The following is a 22,835-nucleotide window of genomic DNA, read 5'->3' on the forward strand; positions in this document are numbered from 1 at the left end:
GAAAGTTGGAAGAGTTCTGGTGGTCCTTTGCGGGACTATAACGGAGATTCTGGTGGTGAGGAAGACTCGTGGGTGGTGATGTTTGAGGTGTCGGAGGGTCCGGGAGAGCAGATGGGGAGAGAAGCTGAAGTGTTGCTGTTGCCTCCCTGATAGCCCAGAGATGGATCTTATTAGGGTGGGGGAATGCGGAGTCACCGAAGGTGGTGGGTTGGGTGAGTGACCTGGTGGAATTCTTACATCTGGAAAAGATCGAATTTGCCATTACGGGGTCAGAGGAGGGGTTCTTTTCGAGGTGGAGGTTGTTCGTCACCCCTTTAAGGAATGGTAAATGTCAGCTGGTTGGGGGGGCCGTTTGGGTTGTTCTATTTTCTTGTGTGTTTTTGTGTTTTTATTATAATTGGAAAGTGAATCGGGTTGGGACGTGGAGGGTTTTTGTATTAGGACTATGGTTTGTGGATGGCGGGTTTCTTGTGTTCGGTAAATAATTTGAAAATGCCTTGAATAACAATATTTTTAAAATATAATTTGACGTGCACCCATGTGTGAACTTTACCTGGCGTTATATTTCCTCTACTATACGTTATTTAGAATATTCTCCAAATGAACAGAAAATGTTGTATTTTGGTGCAGACACTGAAGCACTTCAATTATTTGGCTGTTTTGTGAAGATCATTGAACACAGTAAAGCATCAAATATACTTCTTCACCAGTCAGCTATTATTTTGATGTTACTGGTTTTATGTGTTATTTTGTTGGTTTTGTATATGTACAACTTTGTCTTATAATCTGCTATAGATCATTGAGAAATTTAATTAATATAGCAAGGATATTCTAGAAAATTGACCTGTAAAATATAAGAATTTCTTGCCCATGAATGCATTATCAGTTGGAAAACAAGTGAGAGCTGAGCAAATATTTTCTCTTTTATAGACCTCAGAACTTGGGGTCACAGAGCATGTTGAAGGAGATCATTGTAAATTTGCGTTGTGGGTTGGACGGACTCCGACATCAGACAACAAAATTGTTTTAAAGGTAATTTTTTTTTTTTTTTCAGAACATGAGATATTTCAGATAAATTAGCACAGTCATTTCTGGCCTAGCTCCATTCACGCCCTGCTCCGTTGTGAGATGTTAACTGAGATTCAGCACTGTTCCATCTCCTTGTTCTTCACGAAAAAATAATAATATGGATCGAGATTAAGACCCTACCATGTAGCAAGCAAAAGAGGCTCAAAACAGAACTGTGCATCCTATTTTTTTTTTATTTCTCTTCTTTCGGAAAATATCTAGCTTCCACACTTCAGCTGTCCTCATCAGCAGGATGAAAGCCAAAGGGTACACTCCTTATCTGGAGAAACCCACATGCCTGATAAGTTAATCACTCCATTGTATTACACCATTCATAAGATTAGCCTTTGATCTAGACATCAGTTTGAGATTGTGGACTTCAGCAATATGATAGTTACACAGTGGACTAAATCAATGAAGATATAGTAATTTGTTATAGTAAAGCAAAATTCTGTTATATAATTGTCCACCCTATTTTAGTTCTATGAATCGTTGGAAATAATGTGCAGATGTTTGCAAGATGTAATTTTTAAAACCTTGGCAAATGTTCCTCTATATGCTTCACATAAGAATTGAATTTATAAATGAAAGCCATTTAAAAAATAATTGCTTTACAATTCCATAGTGTTCACTCTGCAGAGGAAATATTTTGTCTTGATTACTTTCTTGTGTGTACATTTTTGTCTTGAATGTTGCTATTTATGTTGAAGGCTTCCAGCATTGAAAATAAACAAGATTGGATCAAGCATATACGAGAGGTTATACAGGAAAGGACTATTCATCTGAAAGGTGCCCTGAAAGAAGCAATCCACCTGCCCAAACCTACATCTCACAAACATAAAGGGAGAAGGTGAGTCCTGCGTATTGCTGCATAACACTGCAGTGTGCTACTTGTTTTGCATATTGTGCTGGTAAACTAAGATGACATCAGTCCTTAGTGTGCATTGAATTTTAAGCAAATCCTTTTCAAAAATTATGGAAGTGGGATGCATGTATCTTTCAGAAATCTTTTGACACGGTTTAAACCTGTCTTCCTATGTAAATGCCAGAATTGGTTGTGGGCATGTTGAACAGTGAAAACTAAAGCCAAATTTACCACAGTCTACTTACTCAATAGGATGTGGGACTCAATTTTCCACCCTTGACTTGTTAACTTACATTGGCTGCATCTGCAGTCAGTGTGAATTGGCTAACTCCAAAGGTGAGGGAGTGACAAATGAGGAATTAGGTTGATGCAAATCTGATTTATATTTCAGAATTAACTGCTCTGCAATAGGTAATTTCTTCTTCTCCTCCTCCTCCCCCTAACACATTTGAACATACACTTACATAAAAGTGAACCCTAGTTTTTCAGAGATCAAACACCAGAAATTTCAGAACCGAAGGGTAATCCTAGAGATATGTTTCAAACAACATAAGCAGCAAGTAATAAATAGAGCTAAGCAATTCCACAATGAACGCATCAGATCTAAGGTGTGCAGTCCTGCCACATCCAGCCTTGAATGGGTGAAAGCAAATTACTGCGGATGCTGGAATCTGAAACAAAAGTAGAAAGTGCTGGAGAATCTCAGCAGCTCTGGCAGCACCTTTGACAAAGGGTCATCTGGACTCGAAACGTTTGCCCTTTTCTCTCCCTACAGATTATGCCAGACCAGCTTTGATTTTCCAGCATTTTCTCTTATGGTTCAGCCTTGAATGGTGTTGGACAGTCAAACAACTCACACAAATATCTCTATCCTCAATGATGGGGGAGCCCAGCACATCTGTGCAAAAGACAAGGCTGAAGCATTCGCAACAATCTTCAGCCAGAAATGCCGAGTGGATGATCCATCTTGGTCTCCTCCGGAGGTCTTGAACATCACAAATGCCAGTCTTCAGCCAATATGATTCACTCCACGTGATATCAAGAAACGGCTGAAGGCACTGGATACTGCAAAGGGTACAGGCCTTGACAATATTCTGGCAAGACTTGTGCTCCATTACTTGCCACACCCCTAACCAAGCTGTTGCTGTACAGCTACAACACTGACATCTGCCTGGCAATGTGGAAAATTGCCTAGGTGTGACCTGTACACAAGAAATAGGACAAATCCAACCCAGCCAATTACCGTCCTATCAGCAAAGTGATAGAAGGAATGCTAGGCTGACAAGTGGCAAGTTACATTCATGCCACGCAAATGCCAGGCAATGACCATGTTCTACAAGAAATGATCGAGCCATCACTCGTTGACATTCAATGGGATTACCATCGCTGAGTCGCCCACAATCAATATCCTGGGTTTTACCATTGATCAGAAACTGAACTGGACCTGCTGTATCAATACTGTGGCTACCAGGGCAGGTCAAAGGCTAGGAATCCTATGGTGAGTAACTCAGCTCCTGACCCCAGAAGCCTGTCCACCATCTACAAGGCACAAGTCAGGAGTGTAATGCAATACTCTCCAGTTGCCTGGATGAGTGCAGCTCCAACAGCAGTGAAGAAGCTCGACACCATCCAGGACAAAGAAGCCCACTTAATTGCTTCCCCTTCCACAAACATTCAATCTTTCTAGCACCGATGAACAGTGGCAGCCGTGTGTACCATCTACAAGATGCACTGCAGGAATTTACCAAGGTTCCTTAGGCAGCACCTTCCATACACCCAACCACTACAAACTAGAAGGACAATAGCAGCAGATATCTGGGAATCCCACCACCTGGAGGTTCCTCCTTCCAGTCACCACCACCCCAACTTGGAAATATATCGCCATTCCTTCACTGTTGCTGGGTCAAAATCCTGGAACTCCCTCCCTAACAACACTGTGGGTGTACCTACACCTCAGGGCCTGCAGTGGTTCAAGACGGCAACTCCCCACAACCTTTTGAAGGGCCACTAGGGATAGACAATAAATGATGGCCCAACCAGCCCACATTCCGTAAAATGAATTTTTAAAAAAAGTTAACAATTCAAATTAGTTATTAAAGTGCAAATAATAATAATGAAAATGATATCAGTAAATAAAGGCTTCAAACATTTATTTGTTTAAATTTTATTTTTATTTATTCAAATTATTAAACTGATCAGACTATGAATGATAATTAACATGAATTATTTAATGTTGTGAATCTATACTTTATTCCATTATGATGGTCTTTTTTGATTTTGACTTCGGTTCAAATAAAGCACGTACATCAACCCCCTCAAAATTATTATCCATGCGAAAGTGGACCCCCGTGATTTATGGCCTAAAAACCGTCTCAATAATTCAACCTTTGCATAAGTATATAAGGTAACTTTAGTGTTAACAATGCAACTAAATATCCAGCTGCACAGCGTAACGTAGTGGATGAAAAATCACCTAAAGCTAAACTGAACTACCACAGGAACAGATTTACATTGTATAACCTGACTGCTGATCTTGTGGAACAACATTGCAGGCATGGAAAACATTTAATGGTACATATACCATAGATTCATATCTGTAGAAGAGTCTGCAGGATCTAATAGGCACATAGCTTGCAGAAATATTATCAGAAAACACTGTTAAGTCTGTAGAATCCCTACAGCACAGAAGGAGACCATTCGGGTCTGCACTGATCCTCCAAAAGAACACTCCACCTCAGCCCAGTCTCCCGTCCTAACTCTGTAATCCCGCGCATTGATCATGGCCAATCCACCTAACCTATGCATCTTGGACACCAACGGGTAATTTAGTATGTTTAATCCACCTAACCTGCACGTTTCTGGAACTTGGGGGGTCCGGATCACCCAGAGCAAACTAGCACAGACACAGGGAGATCATGCAAACTCCACAGACAGTCACTCATGGCCGGAATCAAACCTGGGTCCCTGGCGCTATGAGGCAGCAATGCTAACCACTGCCCATCGTGCCGCTCAATTGAAAGGTTGTAAAATTATGTTTTGACATATCGGTAGCCTCAAATCTACAGGTAACGTTCAGCAGCATCATGCATTAGTAATAATAATATTGGATGTGCAAGAAGGACACAAGGTTCAGGGGCATATGATGCATACCTTAGCACTGTTGCAGTATTTCACTTCTTCTAAATGTCATATATTAAATAGTGAACCTGTAATAACTTCAAGAATTGGCTCCACCAGTTAACTGTGAAAAAAAATAATGATTTATTCAACTATCAACAAATATTTACAGAGTGCTTTAAAACTGCCTTTCCATACTCCGCTCTTGGGTCCAATTGCTGGGGCAAGTCCCAACATGTCCCAGTGAATTAACAACTCTGGTCCCTGATTGGATTAGCAGGTCATATGATCTATCCCTCAACGAACATCCCTTAAAGGGGCTAGCTATTACATCCCTCCCCCTCTAAGTCCCTTTTTGCACATGGGAATAAACAAATGACACAATTGCCAAACAGTAACGACCGTAAACACTTATACGCTGGTCCATCAAAATCTCAGCCTGTCCGGTGATGACAACTTTCTCGTGGATCACTGTAGCTCCAGTGACTGAGGTTCTTCTATTGAGATTGTTACTGTTGGCCTTATTTCACAAGGACTTGCTCCTTGTACCGACGTTTCACTTTTCTCTGTTTCCACTGTTTCCTTGGGGTAACACTCTGGCCTGGTACTTGCTGATCTAACCGTTCTAACCTCGGACAACCCACAATGCTCCCTGCTGGCATATTGGATCAGGTCATAGCTTTGGTTCTTGGGATGGCTCTCATAAACGCAAGTGGTCTACATGCATCTTTAAGATATTGTCCTGTACTTTAACTTCATAGGACACCGACCCTGTTCTGGCCACAACAACTCTTGGAACCTAATTTGGCTTGTCAGCAAAGTTTTCACAAACACTGGATCCTCTAGAATGCTTTTCCACTTCTGGTTCTTTTGGCTTGTCTCCACCTCCGTGCTAAATTTGGGAACACCAGGTTTAATCTAGTCCTCAACTGTCCACCTGTCAGCAGATCAGCTGGAGAGACTTCAATAGTTGTATGTGAGGTCATCGTATAAGATAGGAGGAACCTAATCACCTAGGTATTAAGGATGTGGGTGGTTGCTTCTTCAATCTAGCCTTGAAAGCTTGCACTGCCCTCTCAGCCAATCCATTGGATGAAGGATGGTACGGTGCCATTCTGGTATGGCTTATTCCATTCAAAATCATAAACTTCTGAAACGCAGCACTGGTAAAAGCCGCTCGATTGTCCGAAATGAGGATCTCTGGTATCCCGTGAATTGCGAAACACTGGCGCAGCTTTTCAACTGTGGGTCCCCAGAGAAAGATGCCCAGGGAAAGATGCTATCCTCACAGCTAAGATCGCCTTTTCTGATCTGGTGAGGCTTCAATTCCTCTGAAGCTCTCTTGTTCCACCATCCATACAATGTCATCTGTTTCACCTTCGAGAACACTGGGTCTCTGCCAGTCCAGTACTTAATCTGTTGAGCCAACACTGGCAAAGTGTCCAGAAAATTCCTGGCCATTCATATCTCTTCTGCTGGTGTGGGGGTGCATCCATCTCTGGCAAAGGAATACAATTCCTGTCTCTGCATTGGCTATTTACATCCCTGGAAGATGTTCAGTGGTGTACTCCTAATACGACAAGAAGAAAGCCCACCACTGTATCTGGGCCGAAGCTATTGGTGCAATCGCCTTATCTTTCTTGAATAAATCCAACAGTGGCTTGCAGTCTATCACTAAAGTGAAATGTCCCCTGTGTAGATATTAGTGGGACAGATAACAGCCAGCCCCCCCCCCCCTCTCAATTTGTGAATAGTTCTACTCCATGTCTACAAGGGTTATCTATGCATATCCCACAGTCCCTCTGACCCATCATCCATTCTGTGGGATAAAACTGCCCTAATACCATATGGCGTTGCATCACATGTTACTGTTATCTTCTTCGGCAGGGTTGAAGTGCACCAGTAAACACAACAACTGTAACACTGCTTGACCTGGCTAAATGCCTCTTTTTGTGGTACCTTCCAGACCCTTCTCTGGCGTTTCTTTAATAATGCATGTCGTGGAGCTAACATTTTTGACAGGTTTGGGAGAACCACCAATAATAGTTAACCATCCCCAGAAAGGATTTGAGTTCTGGTTATTCCTAGGGACCTGTGCCTCCTTGATTGCTTTCACCTTGTCCTCCAAGGAGTAAAGCACTTGTGCCTGGAAGGCATACTTTTCTATCCCTTGAAGCGCACTCCTGCTTCCTGGAATCTCCTTCATACTTATCACAAATTCGATAAGTGTTCTTCTTTAGGTTATGCTACTAATACGTTAATCAAATACATGATGGTAGCCAGTGTTAAGATTCCAGACCAATCCCAACATTTTTAGGATTTCAGACAAGAACCCCAATTTTTTTTTTTAATTTGTAGAACTGTGAGGAAAAGGATACTTCACTGCAGGAGTGATTCCACTGTCAAACCGGGCTATGTTATATTAAAACAAACGTTATTGTTAACACAGGTTTAAACTACATTAGCATCACACAAAATAGCTTACAATTAATAATTAAACAATTTGTAACAATAAAAGGAAACACTTTAACTTCTAACTGCTACCTTCTCTATCTCCAATCAAGCCAAACCCATCACAGGGCAAATGCCACTTGTAAATACAGTTAGCAAACATAGGGATATGTGTGGTGCACTTGAATAGAGATTTTTTTTAAAATACTGCTAGAAAGGAGAGAGAGAGTTCCGATCAGAAACAGCCTACGTGTCAAACTACTTCTTAACCTGACAGCCTTTGGCAAAAGCTGCTGCTCAGCGCACAGCAAAACTAAAAGCTAAACTGCCAGCTCCAGTCATGACTTATGTCGAACTTAGTGAACTTTTGACCTCCAACCCATTTTTCATGTAGATCTTCCATTTTGGGTGTGGGTATTTGTCCAGCTTCGCGGCCTGATTCATCATTAGCCTTGTAATCCCTGCAGATACAAATGGTTTTATCCAGTTTCATTACAGGCACAATGGGTGCTGCCCATTCTGCAAATCGCACTGATTGAATGATGCCTAAATCTTCCAGCCTTTTCAACTCTGTTTTGACCTACTCCAGTAATGCATAGATCGAGCCCTGAAAAATCTTGAGTGGCTTCCAGTTTAACATGAATTCTCGCCTTGACTCCTTTTATTTTTCCCAGTTCTACCTTGAAACTTCTTGGTCCTTGCTGATGATCTTGAGCAGGGCCCCCTTCTTTGATGCTCAACATCTCTAACCAATTTAATTTCATCTCCTGGCGCCAGTCACATCCCATTAAACTCGGACCGAGTAAATGCAGATGAGTGGATTGCTGTCAAAAGCTCACTGGGGTCATTGTTGTGCCTATTATCTTTACGATCTCCCCAGTATATGTTGTCAGCCTGGTCCCAGTGTTCTTCAACCTCAGGAAGGGGACCCGTTCTTGAAGGTACCGGTAGGTCACCTTCTCCCCCCAATGAATCTATGGTATACAGCTGAGACCCCAGTGTCCGCTTCCATCCACAACGCCCTTCCATTTACCACTAACTCCACTGCGAGCACTGCCTTTTAAAAAAATATATTATTGATAGACATAACCTTCCACTCTGCCTCAGGACCATGTTCCATATGGTGTGCTGTACTGTTCGTTCTATTAGTGCAAGGCAGGCTTTGCTTATACTTGCAGTTAAGCCTCACATGCCCTTTATTCCCATCTGAAGCATTCCTTAAATCAGCAAATGGTTGGGGGGTGGCATCCCCACATCTGTAACACTCTACATACTCTGGGTCCATCCTAGGCAGTGGGTTTAATCTTTTATACATTCTGGCTCTATCCAGTTCCCATATTTATTCCCTTGCTTGGACCAGCACCTTCACTGGTGCCACTGCTGCTTACTGTTTCCTGCCCTAACTAGTGGACTGCGGTGCTCTTCTCCGTGCTCCCCATAGCTAAAGCTATCTCCAGTGCCTTTTTAAATCTGCTAACAATTCTGCCAAAGCTTCTTTTATGTGGCATCATCGTTAATGCCACATTCTAAACGACCTCTTATCATCTTCATTTAACGTAGTTCCAAAATCGTAATGCTCTGCAATCTTGTTGAGCCTCGCCAAGAAGGCTGCAATGGTCTTCCTTGGGGCTCTATTAGTTGATTAAACTTGTAACATTGTAAAATTATTGAGGGCTTGTGGTGGTAGAGGAACTGTATGATCTCTTTGAATGTTTTGGTATTGGGTGCATCTGGGGAAGTCAAGCTTCGAAGCAGACTGTATGTCTGTGCCCCTCACACTGTTAACTCTCTGCTCCTCCTCCCTTTCTATTTCAGTCGCACAGAAAATTAATTTTAAGCATTCCACATATTGTCCCCAATCTTCTTTAGCAGGATTGACCGGCTCTAGTTTCCCAAAAAGAAGCATTTTGACTGTTCACTTCCTTGCAGGTTGGACTTTTCTGGACTTGTTCTGCAGCTCATGCAGTCAGACTTTTTCCACAAATTCGTGCACTCTGAGTCACTGGTCTTGACTTCATCGCCAATAAGAATTGGGTCCACCAGTTAACTTATGAGGAACAGCGATTTTTTTCAACTATAAACAACTATTTATAGAGTGCTTTAAAATTCAGCTCTAGGGTCCAACTACTGGGACAAGTATCAACAGATCCCAGTGAATGTCCCTGAATGGACTAGGGGGGCTCACATGAACCCTCCCTCCGAGAACCTCCATTAAAAGGGCTATCCACTACAGAACCAATGGTATTCTATTTCTTCTGATTACACTGGGTATCAAGTACTACACAAAAATTGAATGTCAGCCCTATTAGAAATATTATCACCCACACATTTGATTTCTTATTTGAGGATTACCAAGAACTTTATCAATGTGCTATGAGGAGAAAGAAACCACTTGTTAAACAAAGTGAAATTTCAAAAGATTTTGATGTACACAACACAACATTTATGGTTCAGAAAATCTGTTTGCCTTGCAAATTGAAGGAAGTAATTTTCAGTAAATATTGCTGAAAAATACTGGATATCACAAATGTCATGGGTTTCCATAGCAACCACTTAATGAGAGCAATTTGACTGCAGCAACACCTGATTTTCCTGACATTTACAGAGCTATTTTTGTGCGGAAGAGGAAAGAAAGAAGAAGTAGATTCTTAACTCAGAGTAGTAAGGGCGTGGAATGCCCTGCCTGCAACAGTAGTGGACTCACCAACACTAAGGGCATTCAAATGGTCATTGGATAGACATATGGACGATAAGGGAATAGTGTAGATGGGCTTTAGAGTGGTTCCACAGGTCGGCGCAACATTGAGGGCCGAAGGGCCTGTACTGCGCTGTAATGTTCTATGTTCTAATACATGGAATCCCTACAGTGCAGAATGCAGCCATTCACCCCTTCAAGTCTGTGCTGACCCGCTGAAAAAACTCTCTACCTCGGTCCACTCCCCCGCGCATTGATCATGGCCAATCTGCCTAACCTCCACATCTTTGGACACTAAGGGGAAATTTTGCATGTTTAATCCATCTAACCTGCACATCTTTGGACTGTGTGGGAAGACTGGAGCACCCGGAGGAAATTCACGACACAGAGAATGTGCAAACTCCCCACAGACAGTCACCCAATACTGGAATCGGACCTGGGCCCCTGGTGCTATGAGGCAAAAATAGGTTAATCTTGACTCACAACTCAACATCTGGACTTTAAACTTGTCTTTTTCTCTGATTCATTATTTTGTTTAATTTTTATCATTGCTTTCATATTGATGTTCCACTTTAAAATATTTTAGTGTAGAGGCAACAAAATGTACTGCCCCTGTTTTATGCCAGAAGAATTGATGTGGTTCAAAGAGACTTTTCGTAATTTCTTTGACTCCTTTTCAGAAACCAGCTAATAACAGTAAATATTTAATTTAAATTAAAGATGACCACATGGGCATTGCTTTTGAGTCATTATTTATTTGTATTTTTATCAATAAATTGGTCAAATATAAAAAATAATTTTAGATATGTGAACTGCTGCAGTCCATGTGGTGTCGATACACCCACAGTTCTCGTTGGAATTTCCAGTATTGTGACTCATCAACAGTGAAAGAACAGAGATTTGTACCAAGTGAGGATAAGAGCATAGGAGCTGGGAGCAGGAGTAGGCAATTCAGCCCTTCGAGCTCGCTCTGCCACTCAATTCAATCATGGCTGATCTCTTCTTAATCTCAACTCAGTTTCCTGCCCGTTCTCCATAACCCTTCAACCCATTCATAATTTAAAATGTGTTGATCTCCTCAAATGTACTCCATCCACCGCACTCGGGTAATGAATTGCACAGATTCACAAACCTTTGGTAGAAGTAATTTCTCCTCATTTCTGTTTTAAATCTGCTGCGCCTTATCCCAAGGCTATGACCTCACATTCTAGATTGCCCCACAAGAGGAAGCACCTGCTCCACGTTTACTTTGTCAATATCTTTTATCGTCTTATATACCTCAAATTAGATCTCCTCTCATTCTTCTAAACTCAAGAGAGGATAAGCCTGAACTGCGCAATCTCTCTTCATAATACAGACTCCTCAACTCTGGAATCAATCTAGTGAACCTCCTCTGAACTGCGTCTAATGCATCTACATCCCTCCTCAAATGAGGGGACCAAAACTGCACAATACTCCAGGTGCGATCTCACCAATTACTTGTAAAGTTGCAGCAGTACCTCCTTACTTTTACACTATATTCCTTTAGATATAAATGCCAAAATTCAATTTACTTTCCTTATTACCTACATGCTAGTTTTCTGCGATTCATGCACAAGGACATCCAAACCCCTCTGCACTTGAAAGCACTCTGAAGTTTCTCCCCCTTTAGATAATAAGTTGCCTTCCCATTCTTTCGACCAAAATGGATAACCTCATACTTATCCACGTTAAACGCGATGAGCCAAATCTTGGCCCACTCACCTAACCAATCTATATCCATTTATAAATTTATCATCTCCTCATTGTAACTTACCATCCCACCTATTTTAGTGTCATCTGAAAATTGGGCTATATTACCTTTTATCATAGAATCATAGAAGTTTACAGCATGGAAACAGGCCCTTCGGCCCAACCAGTCCATGCCGCCCAGTTTTTACCATTAAGCTAGTCCCAGTTGCCCGCACTTGGCCCATAACCCTCTATACCCATCTTACCCATGTAACTATCTAAATGCTTTTTAAAAGACACAATTGTACCCGCCTCTACTACTACCTCTGGCAGCCCATTCCAGACACTCACTACCCTCTGAGTGAAGAAATTGCCCCTCTGGGCCCTTCTGAATCTCTCCCCTCTCACCTTAAACCTATGCCCTCTAGTTTTAGACTCCCCTACCTTTGGGAAAAGATGTTGACTATCTACCTTATCTATGCCCCTCATTATTTTATAGGCCTCTATAAGATCACCCCTAAGCCTCCTACGCTCCAGGGAAAAAAGTCCCAGTCTATCCAGCCTCTCCTTATAACTCAAACCATCAAGTCCCGGCAACATCCTAGTAAATCTTTTCTGCACTCTTTCTAGTTTAATAATATCCTTTCTATAATAGGGTGACCAGAACTGCACACAGTATTCCAAGTGTGGCCGTACCAATGTCTTGTACAACTTTAACAAGACGTCCCAACTCCTGTATTCAATGTTCTGACCAATGAAACCAAGCATGCCGAATGCCTTCTTCACCACCCTGTCCACCTGCGACTCCACCTTCAAGGAGCTATGAACCTGTACTCCTAGATCTCTTTGTTCTATAACTCTCCCCAACGCCATACCATTAACTGAGTAGGTCCTGGCCTGATTCGATCTGCCAAAATGCATCACCTCACATTTATCTAAATTAAACTCCATCTGCCATTCGTCGGCCCACTGGCCTAATTGATCAAGATCCCGTTGCAATCCTAGATAACCTTCTTCACTATCCACTGTGCCACCAATCTTGGCGTCATCTGCAAACTTACTAACCATGCCTCCTAAATTCTCATCCAAATCATTAATATAAATCACAAATAACAGTGGACCCAGCACCGATCCCTGAGGCACACCACTTGTCACAGGCCTCCAGTTTGAAAAACAACCCTCTACAACCACCCTCTGCCTTCTGTCGTCCAGCCAATTTTGAATCCAATTGGCAACCTCACCCTGGATCCCGTGAGCTTTAACCTTCTGCAACAACCTACCATGCGGTACCTTGTCAAAGGCTTTGCTAAAGTTCATGTAGACAACGTCTACTGCACTGCCCTCATCTACCTTCTTGGTCACCCCCTCAAAAACTCAATCAAATTTGTAAGACATGATTTTCCACGCACAAAGCCATGCTGACTGCCCCGAATCAGTCCTTGCCTCTCTAAATGCTTGTAGATCCTGTCTCTCAGAATACCTTCTAGCAACTTACCTACTACAGACGTTAGGCTCACCGGTCTGTAGTTCCCAGGTTTTTCCCTGCTGCCCTTCTTAAACAAGGGCACAACATTCGCCACTCTCCAATCTTCAGGCACCTCACCTGTGGCTGCCGATGATTCAAATATCTCGGTTAGGGGACCCGCAATTTCCTCCCTAGCCTCCCACAACATCCTGGGATACATTTCATCAGGTCCCGGGGATTTATCTACCTTGATGTGCTTTAAGACTTCCAGCACCTCCTCCTCTGTAATATGCACACTTCTCAAGACATCACTATTTATTTCCCTTAGTTTCCTAACATCCATGCCTTTCTCCACCGTGAATACCGATGAGAAATATTCATTCAGGATCTCACCCAACTCTTGTGGCTCTGCACATAGATGTCCTTGTTGATCCTTAAGAGGCCCTACTCTGTCCCTAGTTACTCTTTTCCCCTTTATGTATCTGTAGAATCTCTTTGGATTCTCCCTTGCATTATTTGCCAAAGCAATTTCTTGTCCCCTTTTTGCCCTCCTGATTTCCCTCTTAACTCTATTTCGACAATCTCTATACTCCTCAAGGGATCCACTTGATCCCAGTTGCTTATGTACGTCATATGCCTCCTTCTTCTTTTTGACCAGAGTCTCAATATCTCGAGTCATCCAGGGTTCCCTACTTCTACCAGCCTTGCCCTTCACTCTAAAGGGAATGTGCTTACCCTGCACCCTGGTTAACACATTTTTAAAAGCCTCCCATTTACCAGCCGTCCCTTTGCCTGCCAATAGTCTCCCCCAATCTACCTCTGCAAGTTCCTGTCTGATACCATCAAAATTGGCCTTGCCCCAATTAAGAATTTTAACTCTTGGGCCAGACCTATCATTCTCCATAGCTATCTTAAAACTAATGGAATTATGGTCACTTGTCCCAAAGTGATCCCTCACTAGCACTTCTGTCACTTGCCCTTCCTTATTTCCCAAGACGAGGTCAAGTTTTGCCCCCTCTCTAGTGGTCCATCCACATACTGAATGAGAAATTCCTCCTGAATACACTCAACAAATTTCCCTCCATCCAAGCCCCTAATGCTATGGCTATCCCAGTCAATGTTGGGAAAGTTAAAGTCCCTGCATCCAATTCATTGGTATATATTGTAAATAGTTGGGACCCAAGGTCTGAACCCTGTGGCACCCCACTAGTTGCATCTTGCCAACTAGAAAAAGACCCATTTATCCCGACCCAGCCAGTGTTCCATCCAAGCTAACAAATTATACAATCTCATTTTTAATGGTTCCCTCTCCTCACGTTCTATCTCCCTTTCCTCCGAATTTTCAACTATCATCCCCCTCCTCAAAAAAAAAACCCTTGACCCTCCTTGCAAACTATTACCCCATCTTCAATCTCCCCTCTCCTCTCTAAAGTTCTTGAACATGTTGTAGTCTCACACTGGTTTGGTTTGCACTGAGTGCTGAATTTGGGTGCGTTTGAGTGCTACAGTGAGAGTTTGGTGACTGGGGGAGTTAGGTGAGGAGGAAGCAAGGTGCTCCTTTCATTTCATTTCCTACATTTCCTCAAAGAGCGTGAAGGGAGCTGGGAGTTTGCAGAGAGTGCAGCTGACTGGGAGCAGAGTCGAAGGGCGGAGTTCCAGTTGGTCCACAGGGCAGCTATATTCTGTAAGGTAAGGGGATGGAGGCTAGGCCAGTTGCATGCTCCTCCTGTAGGATGTGGGTGGTGAGGATACCACCGGTGTCCCCGCTGACTGTACCTGCGGGAAGTGCACCCAACTCCAGCTCCTCCGAGACTGTGTTAGGGAACTGGAGCTGGATGAACTTCGGATCATCCAGGAGGCAGAGGGGGTAATAGACAAGACTTACAGGGAGGTAACCACGCCCAAGGTACAGGACAAGAGTAGCTGGGTTACAGTCAGGGGAAAGAAAATGAATGGGAAGACAATTCAGGGATCCCTCATTGCCGTTCCCCTTCAAAAAAGTATACCGTTTTGGATGCAGTTGTGGGGGATGACCTACCGGGAGAAGGCCCTAGCGGCCAGGTCTCTCGCACTGAGTCTGGCTCGGGCTCAGAAGGGAAGGGGGAAGAATAGAAAAGCAATTGTGATAGGAGACTCAATGGTTAGGGGAATCGATAGGAGATTCTGTGGTCGTGAGCGAGACTCCCAGAAAGTATGCTGCCTCTCGGGTGCCAGGGCCAGGGATGTCTCAGATCATGTCCTCAGGATCCTTAAGAGGGAGGGGGGAGCAGCCAGAAGTCATGGTGCACATTGGGTACCAACAACGTAGGTAGGAAAAGGGGTGTGGATGTAATAAATGAGTTTAGGGAGTTAGGCTGGAAGTTAAAAGCCAGGACAGACAGAGTTGTCATCTCTGGTTTGTTGCCGGTGCCACGTGATAAGGAGGCTAGGAATAGGGAGAGAGTGCAGTTGAACACGTGGCTGCAGGAATGGTGTAGGAGGGAGGATTTCAGGTAATTGGATAATTGGAGCGCATTCTGGGGAAGGTGGCACCTGTACAAGCAGGACGGGTTGCATCTGAACCAGAGGGGCACCAATATCCTGGGAGGGAGGTTTTCTAGTACTCTTCAGGAGGGTTTAAACTAATTTGGCAGGGGAATGGGAACCGGATTTGTAGTCCAGCAACTAAAGTAGCCGATGTTCAGGCGTCAAAGCGTGTAGTGAGGCTGTGGGGAAGGGAACACTGACAAAGGAGAGTACTTGCAGGCATGGGGATGGGTTGAAGTGTGTATACTTCAACGCAAGAAGCATCAGGAATAAGGTGGGTGAAGGCATGGATTGGTACTTGGGACTACGATGTGGTGGCCATCACGGAAACTTGGATAGAAGAGGGGCAGAAATGGTTGTTGGAGGTTCTTGGTTATCGATGTTTCAATAAGATTACGGAGGGTGGTAAAAGAGGTGGGGGGGTTACATTGTTAATTAGAGATAGTATAACAGCTGCAGAAAGGCAGTTCGAGGTGGATCTGCCTCCTGAGGTAGTATGGGTTGAAGTCAAAAATAGGAAAGGAGCAGTCACCTTGTTGGGAGTTTTCTACAGGCCCCCCAATAGCAGCAGAGATGTGGAGGAACAGATTGGGAAACAGATTTTGCAAAGGTGCAGAAGTCACAGGGTAGTAGTCATGGGTGACTTCAACTTCCCAAATATTGAGTGGAAACTCTTTAGATGAAATAGTTTGGATGAGGTGGTGTTTGTGCAGTGTGTCCAGGAAGCTTTTCTTACACAGTATGTAGATTGTCCGACCAGAGGGGAGGCCATATTGGATTTGGTACTTGGTAATGAACCAGGCAAGTGATAGATTTGTTAGTGGGGGAGCATTTTGGGAACTGAAGAAAGGGATTAGGAGAGCTAAGACAGGGCATGAAAAATCTTTGGCGGGTAGGATCAAGGAAAACCCCTCGGCCTTTTACACATGTGAGAAATATGAGAATGACTAGAGCGAGGGTAGGTCCGATCAAGGACAGTAGCGGGAGATTGTGTATTGAGTCTGAAGAGATAGTAGAGGTCTTGAACGAGTACTTTTCTTCAGTATTTACGAATGAGAGGGGTCATATTGTTGGAGAGGACAGTGTGAAACAGACTGGTAAGCTCGAGGAGATACTTGTTCGGAAGGAAGGTGTGTTGGGCATTTTGAAAAACTTGAGGATAGACAAGTCCCCCGAGCCTGACGGGATAGATCCAAGGAAGCAAGAGATGAAATTGCAGAGCCGTTGGCAATGATCTTTTCGTCCTCACTGTCAACAGGGATGGAACCAGTGGATTGGAGAGTGGCGAATGTCATGCCCCTGTTCAAAAAAGGTAATAGGGATACCCTGGGAATTACAGGCCAGTTAGTCTTACTTCGGTGGTAGTTAAAATAATAGAAAGAGTACTGAGGGATAGGATTTCTGAGCATCTGGAAAGACACTGCTTGATTAGGGATAGTCAGCACGGATTTGTGAGGGGTAGGTCTTGCCTCACAAGTCTTGTTGAATTCTTTGAGGAGGTGACCAAGCACGTGAATGAAGGTAAAGCAGTGGATGTAGTGTACATGGATTTTAGTAAGGCATTTGCAGAGGGTACAAAGATTGGTGGAGTTGTGGATAGTGAGGAGGGCTGTTGTCGGCTGCAAAGAGACATAGATAGGATGCAGAACTGGGCTGAGAAGCGGCAGATGGAGTTTAACCCTGGAAAGTATGAGGTTGTCCATTTTGGAAGGATAAATATGAATGCGGAATACAGGGTTAACAGTAGGGTTCTTGGCAATGTGGAGGAGCAGAGAGATCTTGGGGTCTATGTTCATAGATCTTTGAAAGTTGCCACTCAAGTGGATAGATCTGTGAAGAAGGTCTATGGTGGTGTGCTAGCATTCATTAGCAGAGGGATTGAATTTAAGAGCCGCGAGGTGATGATGCAACTGTACAAAACCTTGGTACGACCACATTTGGAGTACTGTATGCAGTTCTGGTCGCCTCATTTTAGGAAGGATGTGGAACCTTTGGAAAAGGTCCAAAGGTGATTTACCAGGATGTTTCCTGGAATGGAGAGTAGGTCTTACAAGGAAAGGTTGAGGATGCTAGGCCTTTTCTCATAAGAACGGAGAAGGATGAGGGGCGACATGATAGAGGTTTATAAGATGATCAGGGGAATAGATAGACAGTCAGAGACTCTTTCCTCGGGTGGAACAAACCATTACAAGGGGACATAAATTTAAGGTGAATGGTGGAAGATATAGGGGGGATGTCAGAGGTAGGTTCTTTACCCAGAGAGTAGTGGGAGCATGGAATGCACTGGCTGTGGTAGTAGTTGAGTCGGAAACATTAGGGACCTTCAAGCGGCTATTGGATAGGTACATGGATTACGGTAGAATGATGGGGTGTAGATTAATTTGTTCTTAATCTAGGACAAAAGTTCGGCACAACATCGTGGGCCAAAGGGCCTGTTCTGTACTGTATTTTTCTATGTTCTAAACCTGTGTCCATTTTCTCCAGAAGTCCATGTTTAAATTGCTCCAACGAGGTTCCTACTCCTGCCAAAATGGCACTTACCAATGTCACAAATGGCTACGGCAAAGACAACAATTGCTTCTGATCCTTCTTGACCTGTCTGTGGCCTTTGAAACAATTGATCGTATGATCCTCCTCCAACATCGTCTAGCTGATGAGAATGCTTTCATATGGTTCCATTTGTATCTATCTGATCTTGGCCAAAGTATCTCCATCAATTACTTCTCTTTCCATGCCTGTGCAGGTACAATCTGGTGTCCACCAAAGATTTGGCCTTGGTCCCCTCCTATTGCTCATCTTTGTGCTGCCACCCATTGGGTTCATCTGAAAACACGGCAGTTTCCACATATGTAATGATGCATCCCAGCGTTTTAGCACTAATATCCCTCTCAAACCTTCCACCGTCTGTAAATTATCAGACTGCTTTTCTGACATGCAGCACTGAATGAGCAGAAATTTCCGCCAATTAAATATTGAGAATACTGAAGCCATTGTCTTTAGTTATTCCAAACTCTGCTACCTTGCCACCGACACCATCTCTCTCCCTGGCAACAGTGTAACTCTGAACCTGTGTGCAACCACAGTGTCATATTTAACCCTGAGATGTGCTTTCAACTACATCTGCATTATCATTAAGATCTATTTTCATCTCTGAAGCATTGCACAACTCTTCCCCTGCCTTAGCTGCTGTTGATATCCTCGCTCATGCCTATCTTAACTATTCTACCGAATTCCTGGCTGGTCTCCAGCCCGTACTGCCCGTATACTAACTTGCACCAAATCCCATTTGTCGATCATCTCTCTGCTCACTAGCCTATTGTGGCTTCCAGTTAAGCAGCACCTCAATTTTACAATCATCAGCCTTGTTTTCAAATCCTTCTGTGGTCTTATCTCACCAATCTCATCCAGCCCTACAACCTTTAGATATCTACTCTCCTCTAATGTCTGCCCTTTGTGCATCCCTGATTTTAATTGCTCCACTATTGGTGGCCATGCCTTCAGCTGCCTCGACCCTAAACTCTGGAATTCCCTAAATCTCTCTACTTTTCTACCTAATTGAAGACATTATTTAAAACCTATCTCTTGACCAAGCTTTTGGTCACCTGACCTAACATGTCTTTGTGTGGCTCGGTGTCATATTTTATTTTGTCTTTATGCCTCTGAGAAAATGCCTTGAGATGTTTTAATATATTAATGGCATTAAAGAAATGCAAGTTGTTGTTGAAAGCTCCCTTCTCTGGCTCCACCTTTGAAGTGGAAAAGTTCACGTCTCTTCAGTCTTATGTCAATGCTTGATGTTATTAATCAGTCGCATGGTTTTTCTCAGCATTGTCTTCACAGATAACATGTCTCTATTGTGGTTCACTGGACAGCACTTTATGGGCTGATCAGAGCATTGTAAAGTTTTGGCATAATTTTGTGCATAATTTTCTCTTGACCTTTCAGTTTGTTTTGCCAATTATTAATCCTCCGTGATTGGACATGTTGAGTGTTAGATACGTTCATGCCTGTCAATTTCTTGGAGTACTTTATATTCCAGTTCTGTACACTTGTCTGTATTTAACTTCATGAAATAATTTTGCATCGATATTACAGCATGAAAACAGGTCAATCAACCCAACAAATATGTATTTTTAGTTTATTATTTACCCGAGCAGTAGTTCTAACCCCATATGAAAACCCTGTTCCTACATTTCTTTATTCTCCTATCCTACAGCTCCGTGCTAATCTATTCGTAGAAGTTAGTTTGATATCTGCTTCAATTACAGTGTATATTTTTACATCAATCTTTTGTATTAGATGTTTTGAATGTTCTCTGTCCTAAATGTCTTGGATTTAATTTATTATTCTAGACCCTTCAACCATTGAGAACAGAATATTCTATATGCTCTGGCCCATCCATTTAAAATTTTAATGTGCCCACTATATTGGCATAGTATTTCTTGCAAGACTATTTATTTTAACATTTGGGGGGAGGAGTCAAACTAAAAATTAGGTTTCCATGTGTCATACAAATGGTGTTGGCTAGCAATTGTTCAGATATCAAATAAAATGGGCTGATTTGTGAGTGGAATAAAGTCGCTGTGAATAATTACGGTGCACAAATAGCCAGAGAGTCCTGCTTTATTATATTTTGGGTGTTCTTTGCACAGGTAAGCAAAACTTCATCGTTATTTCATGTGCAGTTATTGGTCCGGTTGCTTTTTGTACAATTTTGGGCACTTATAAATATTTTTAACTGAGTCTTTAAAAGGAAAATATCTTATTTTGGGGATTGTCAGTATATGAACAACTTGCATTTATTTGGCATCTTTAATGTAGAAAAATGTTTCAAGGAACTTCACAGAGGGGAAAATAAGGAATATATGGCAAGCCATTTTGAAAAGAGGTGGCTAATGCTTGTTTGAAAATACAGATGGTAGGAAGGTTTTTCACGGTGGATGGAACAGAAGAATACTGTGGGGTCTGAAGTGAGTTCCAGAGAGTCAGGTAATGGTGGCCAATGGCACCCCCAGCAATGGTCCAAAGGGAATGCTTTAAAGACCAAAGTTGAAGGGTAGGATGAAACATAGCTCATAGAAATGTTTGAAGATTAGAACAAATATGTTAAACTTTATGCATCGGGGTACAAGGGTGGTGGTGATGGACATGTGAACCTTAATATGCGATAATCTACAACTTACTTTTGTATAATTTGCAGTTTAGGAACGGAGGAGGTTGAAAACTGGGCAAGATGAGTGGGTAGGGGGTTGGTAGACGGGTTGGGGGCCCTGATTAGGACCAAAGAAATATTGGAGGGCTTGAGGGCCATGCAATCGGATAAAGCCCCAGGGCCGGATGGGTATCCGGTAGAGTTCTGTAAAAAGTTCTCTGAGATAGTGGGGCCAGTGCTGGTTAGGGTTTTTAATGAGGCAAGAGACAGAGGGGTTTTACCCCCGACAATGTCACAGGCCACCATCTCCCTGATACTGAAACGGGACAAAGACCCGGAGGCATGTGGGTCCTATAGGCCGATCTCTCTGCTCAATGTAGATGCAAAATTACTGGCCAAGCTTTTGGCTTCTAGGATTGAGGACTGTGTGCCGGATGTTATTATGGAAGACCAAACCGGGTTCGTCAAGGGCAGGCAGCTGGTGACCAACCTAAGAAGGCTGCTCAATGTGATCATGATGCCCCCGGAGAGTAGGGAGGTAGAGGTAGCTGTGACAATGGATGCCGAGAAGGCTTTTGACTGGGTTGAGTGGGACTATTTATGGGAGGTGCTGGGACGATTTAGGTTCGGGGAGGGCTTGATCGACTGGGTTAGGCTGCTGTACCAGGCTCCAGAGGCTAGTGTAAGGACGAATAGGACGACGTCTGACTATTTTAGACTGTACCAAGGGACAAGGCAGGGGTACCCCCTCTCCCCACTGCTGTTTGCGCTAGCAATAGAGCCGCTGGCAATTGCCCTGAGAGCTTCAAGGGGTTGGAAGGGGCTGGTACCAGGGGGGGACGGACACAGAGTTTTGTTACACGCTGACGACCTGCTCTTATAGATCACGGATCCAGTGGCTGGGATGGATGGAATCATGGGACCCTTGAGGGAATTTGGCCGTTTCTCGGGGTATAAACTGAACATGGCAAAGAGTGAGTTGTTTGTAGTTCAGGCGAGGGGCCAGGAGAGTCGGCTGAGGGGGCTGCCATTTAGGTTAGTAGGGGACAGTTTCAGATACTTAGGGATACAGGTGGCGCGGGACTGGGGTCGGTTGCACAAGTTGAACTTATCCCGGTTGGTGGAGCAAATGAGGGTCGAGTTCCGGAGGTGGGATGTGCTCCCACTGACACTAGCGGGGAGAGTGCAGACGGTTAAAATGACGATCCTCCCGAGATTCTTGTTCGTATTCCAATGTCTCTCCATTTTTATTCCGCGGTCCTTTTTTAAGAAGGTCAATAACATGATTATGGGATTTGTGTGGGCGGGAAAGTCTCCGCGGGTGAAGAGGGTGATGCATGAGCGGAACCGAGGGAAGGGGGACTGGCGCTGCCACATTTTAGTAATTACTACTGGGCGACCAACATAGCTATGATAAGGAAGTGGATGGTGGGTGCGGGGTTGATTTGGGGGCGGAGGGAGGCCGCTTCGTACGGGGGCATCAGTTTGGCAGCCCTGGTTACGGCATACCGGCCGCTCCCGCCGGCACGGTACTCCACCAGTCCGATAGTGGTGGCAACGTTGCGGATCTGGGGCCAATGGTGAAGGCACAATGGGGAAGTGAGAGCATCGGTTTGGTCCCCAATTTGCGACAATCATCGGTTTGCCTCGGGGAAGATGGACGGTGGGTTCCGAATATGGCGGAGGGCTGGGATTGAGAGGATGAGGGATCGTTCTTAGAAAGGAGCTTCCCAAGCATGAGGGCGTTGAGGAGAAATTTGGGCTGGCGAGAGGGAATGATTTCAGG

General features: G+C 43.7%; 1 protein-coding gene across 8 annotated transcripts in view; it reads left to right on the forward strand.

Annotated features, from left to right (window-relative positions):
* Positions 1–22,835, forward strand: part of LOC140425346 (triple functional domain protein) — an 801,905-nt gene that overhangs the window by 513,171 nt on the left and 265,899 nt on the right. For all 8 annotated transcript variants that reach the window (XM_072509518.1, XM_072509516.1, XM_072509515.1 and 5 more), the window contains 2 exons: positions 931–1,032; positions 1,779–1,918. In XM_072509518.1, coding sequence (XP_072365619.1) covers positions 931–1,032; positions 1,779–1,918 — 242 coding nt within the window. The remainder of the gene's footprint in view (positions 1–930; positions 1,033–1,778; positions 1,919–22,835) is intronic.

This window comes from Scyliorhinus torazame, chromosome 6, assembly GCF_047496885.1.
Source record: "Scyliorhinus torazame isolate Kashiwa2021f chromosome 6, sScyTor2.1, whole genome shotgun sequence".
Classification (NCBI taxonomy): domain Eukaryota; kingdom Metazoa; phylum Chordata; class Chondrichthyes; order Carcharhiniformes; family Scyliorhinidae; genus Scyliorhinus; species Scyliorhinus torazame.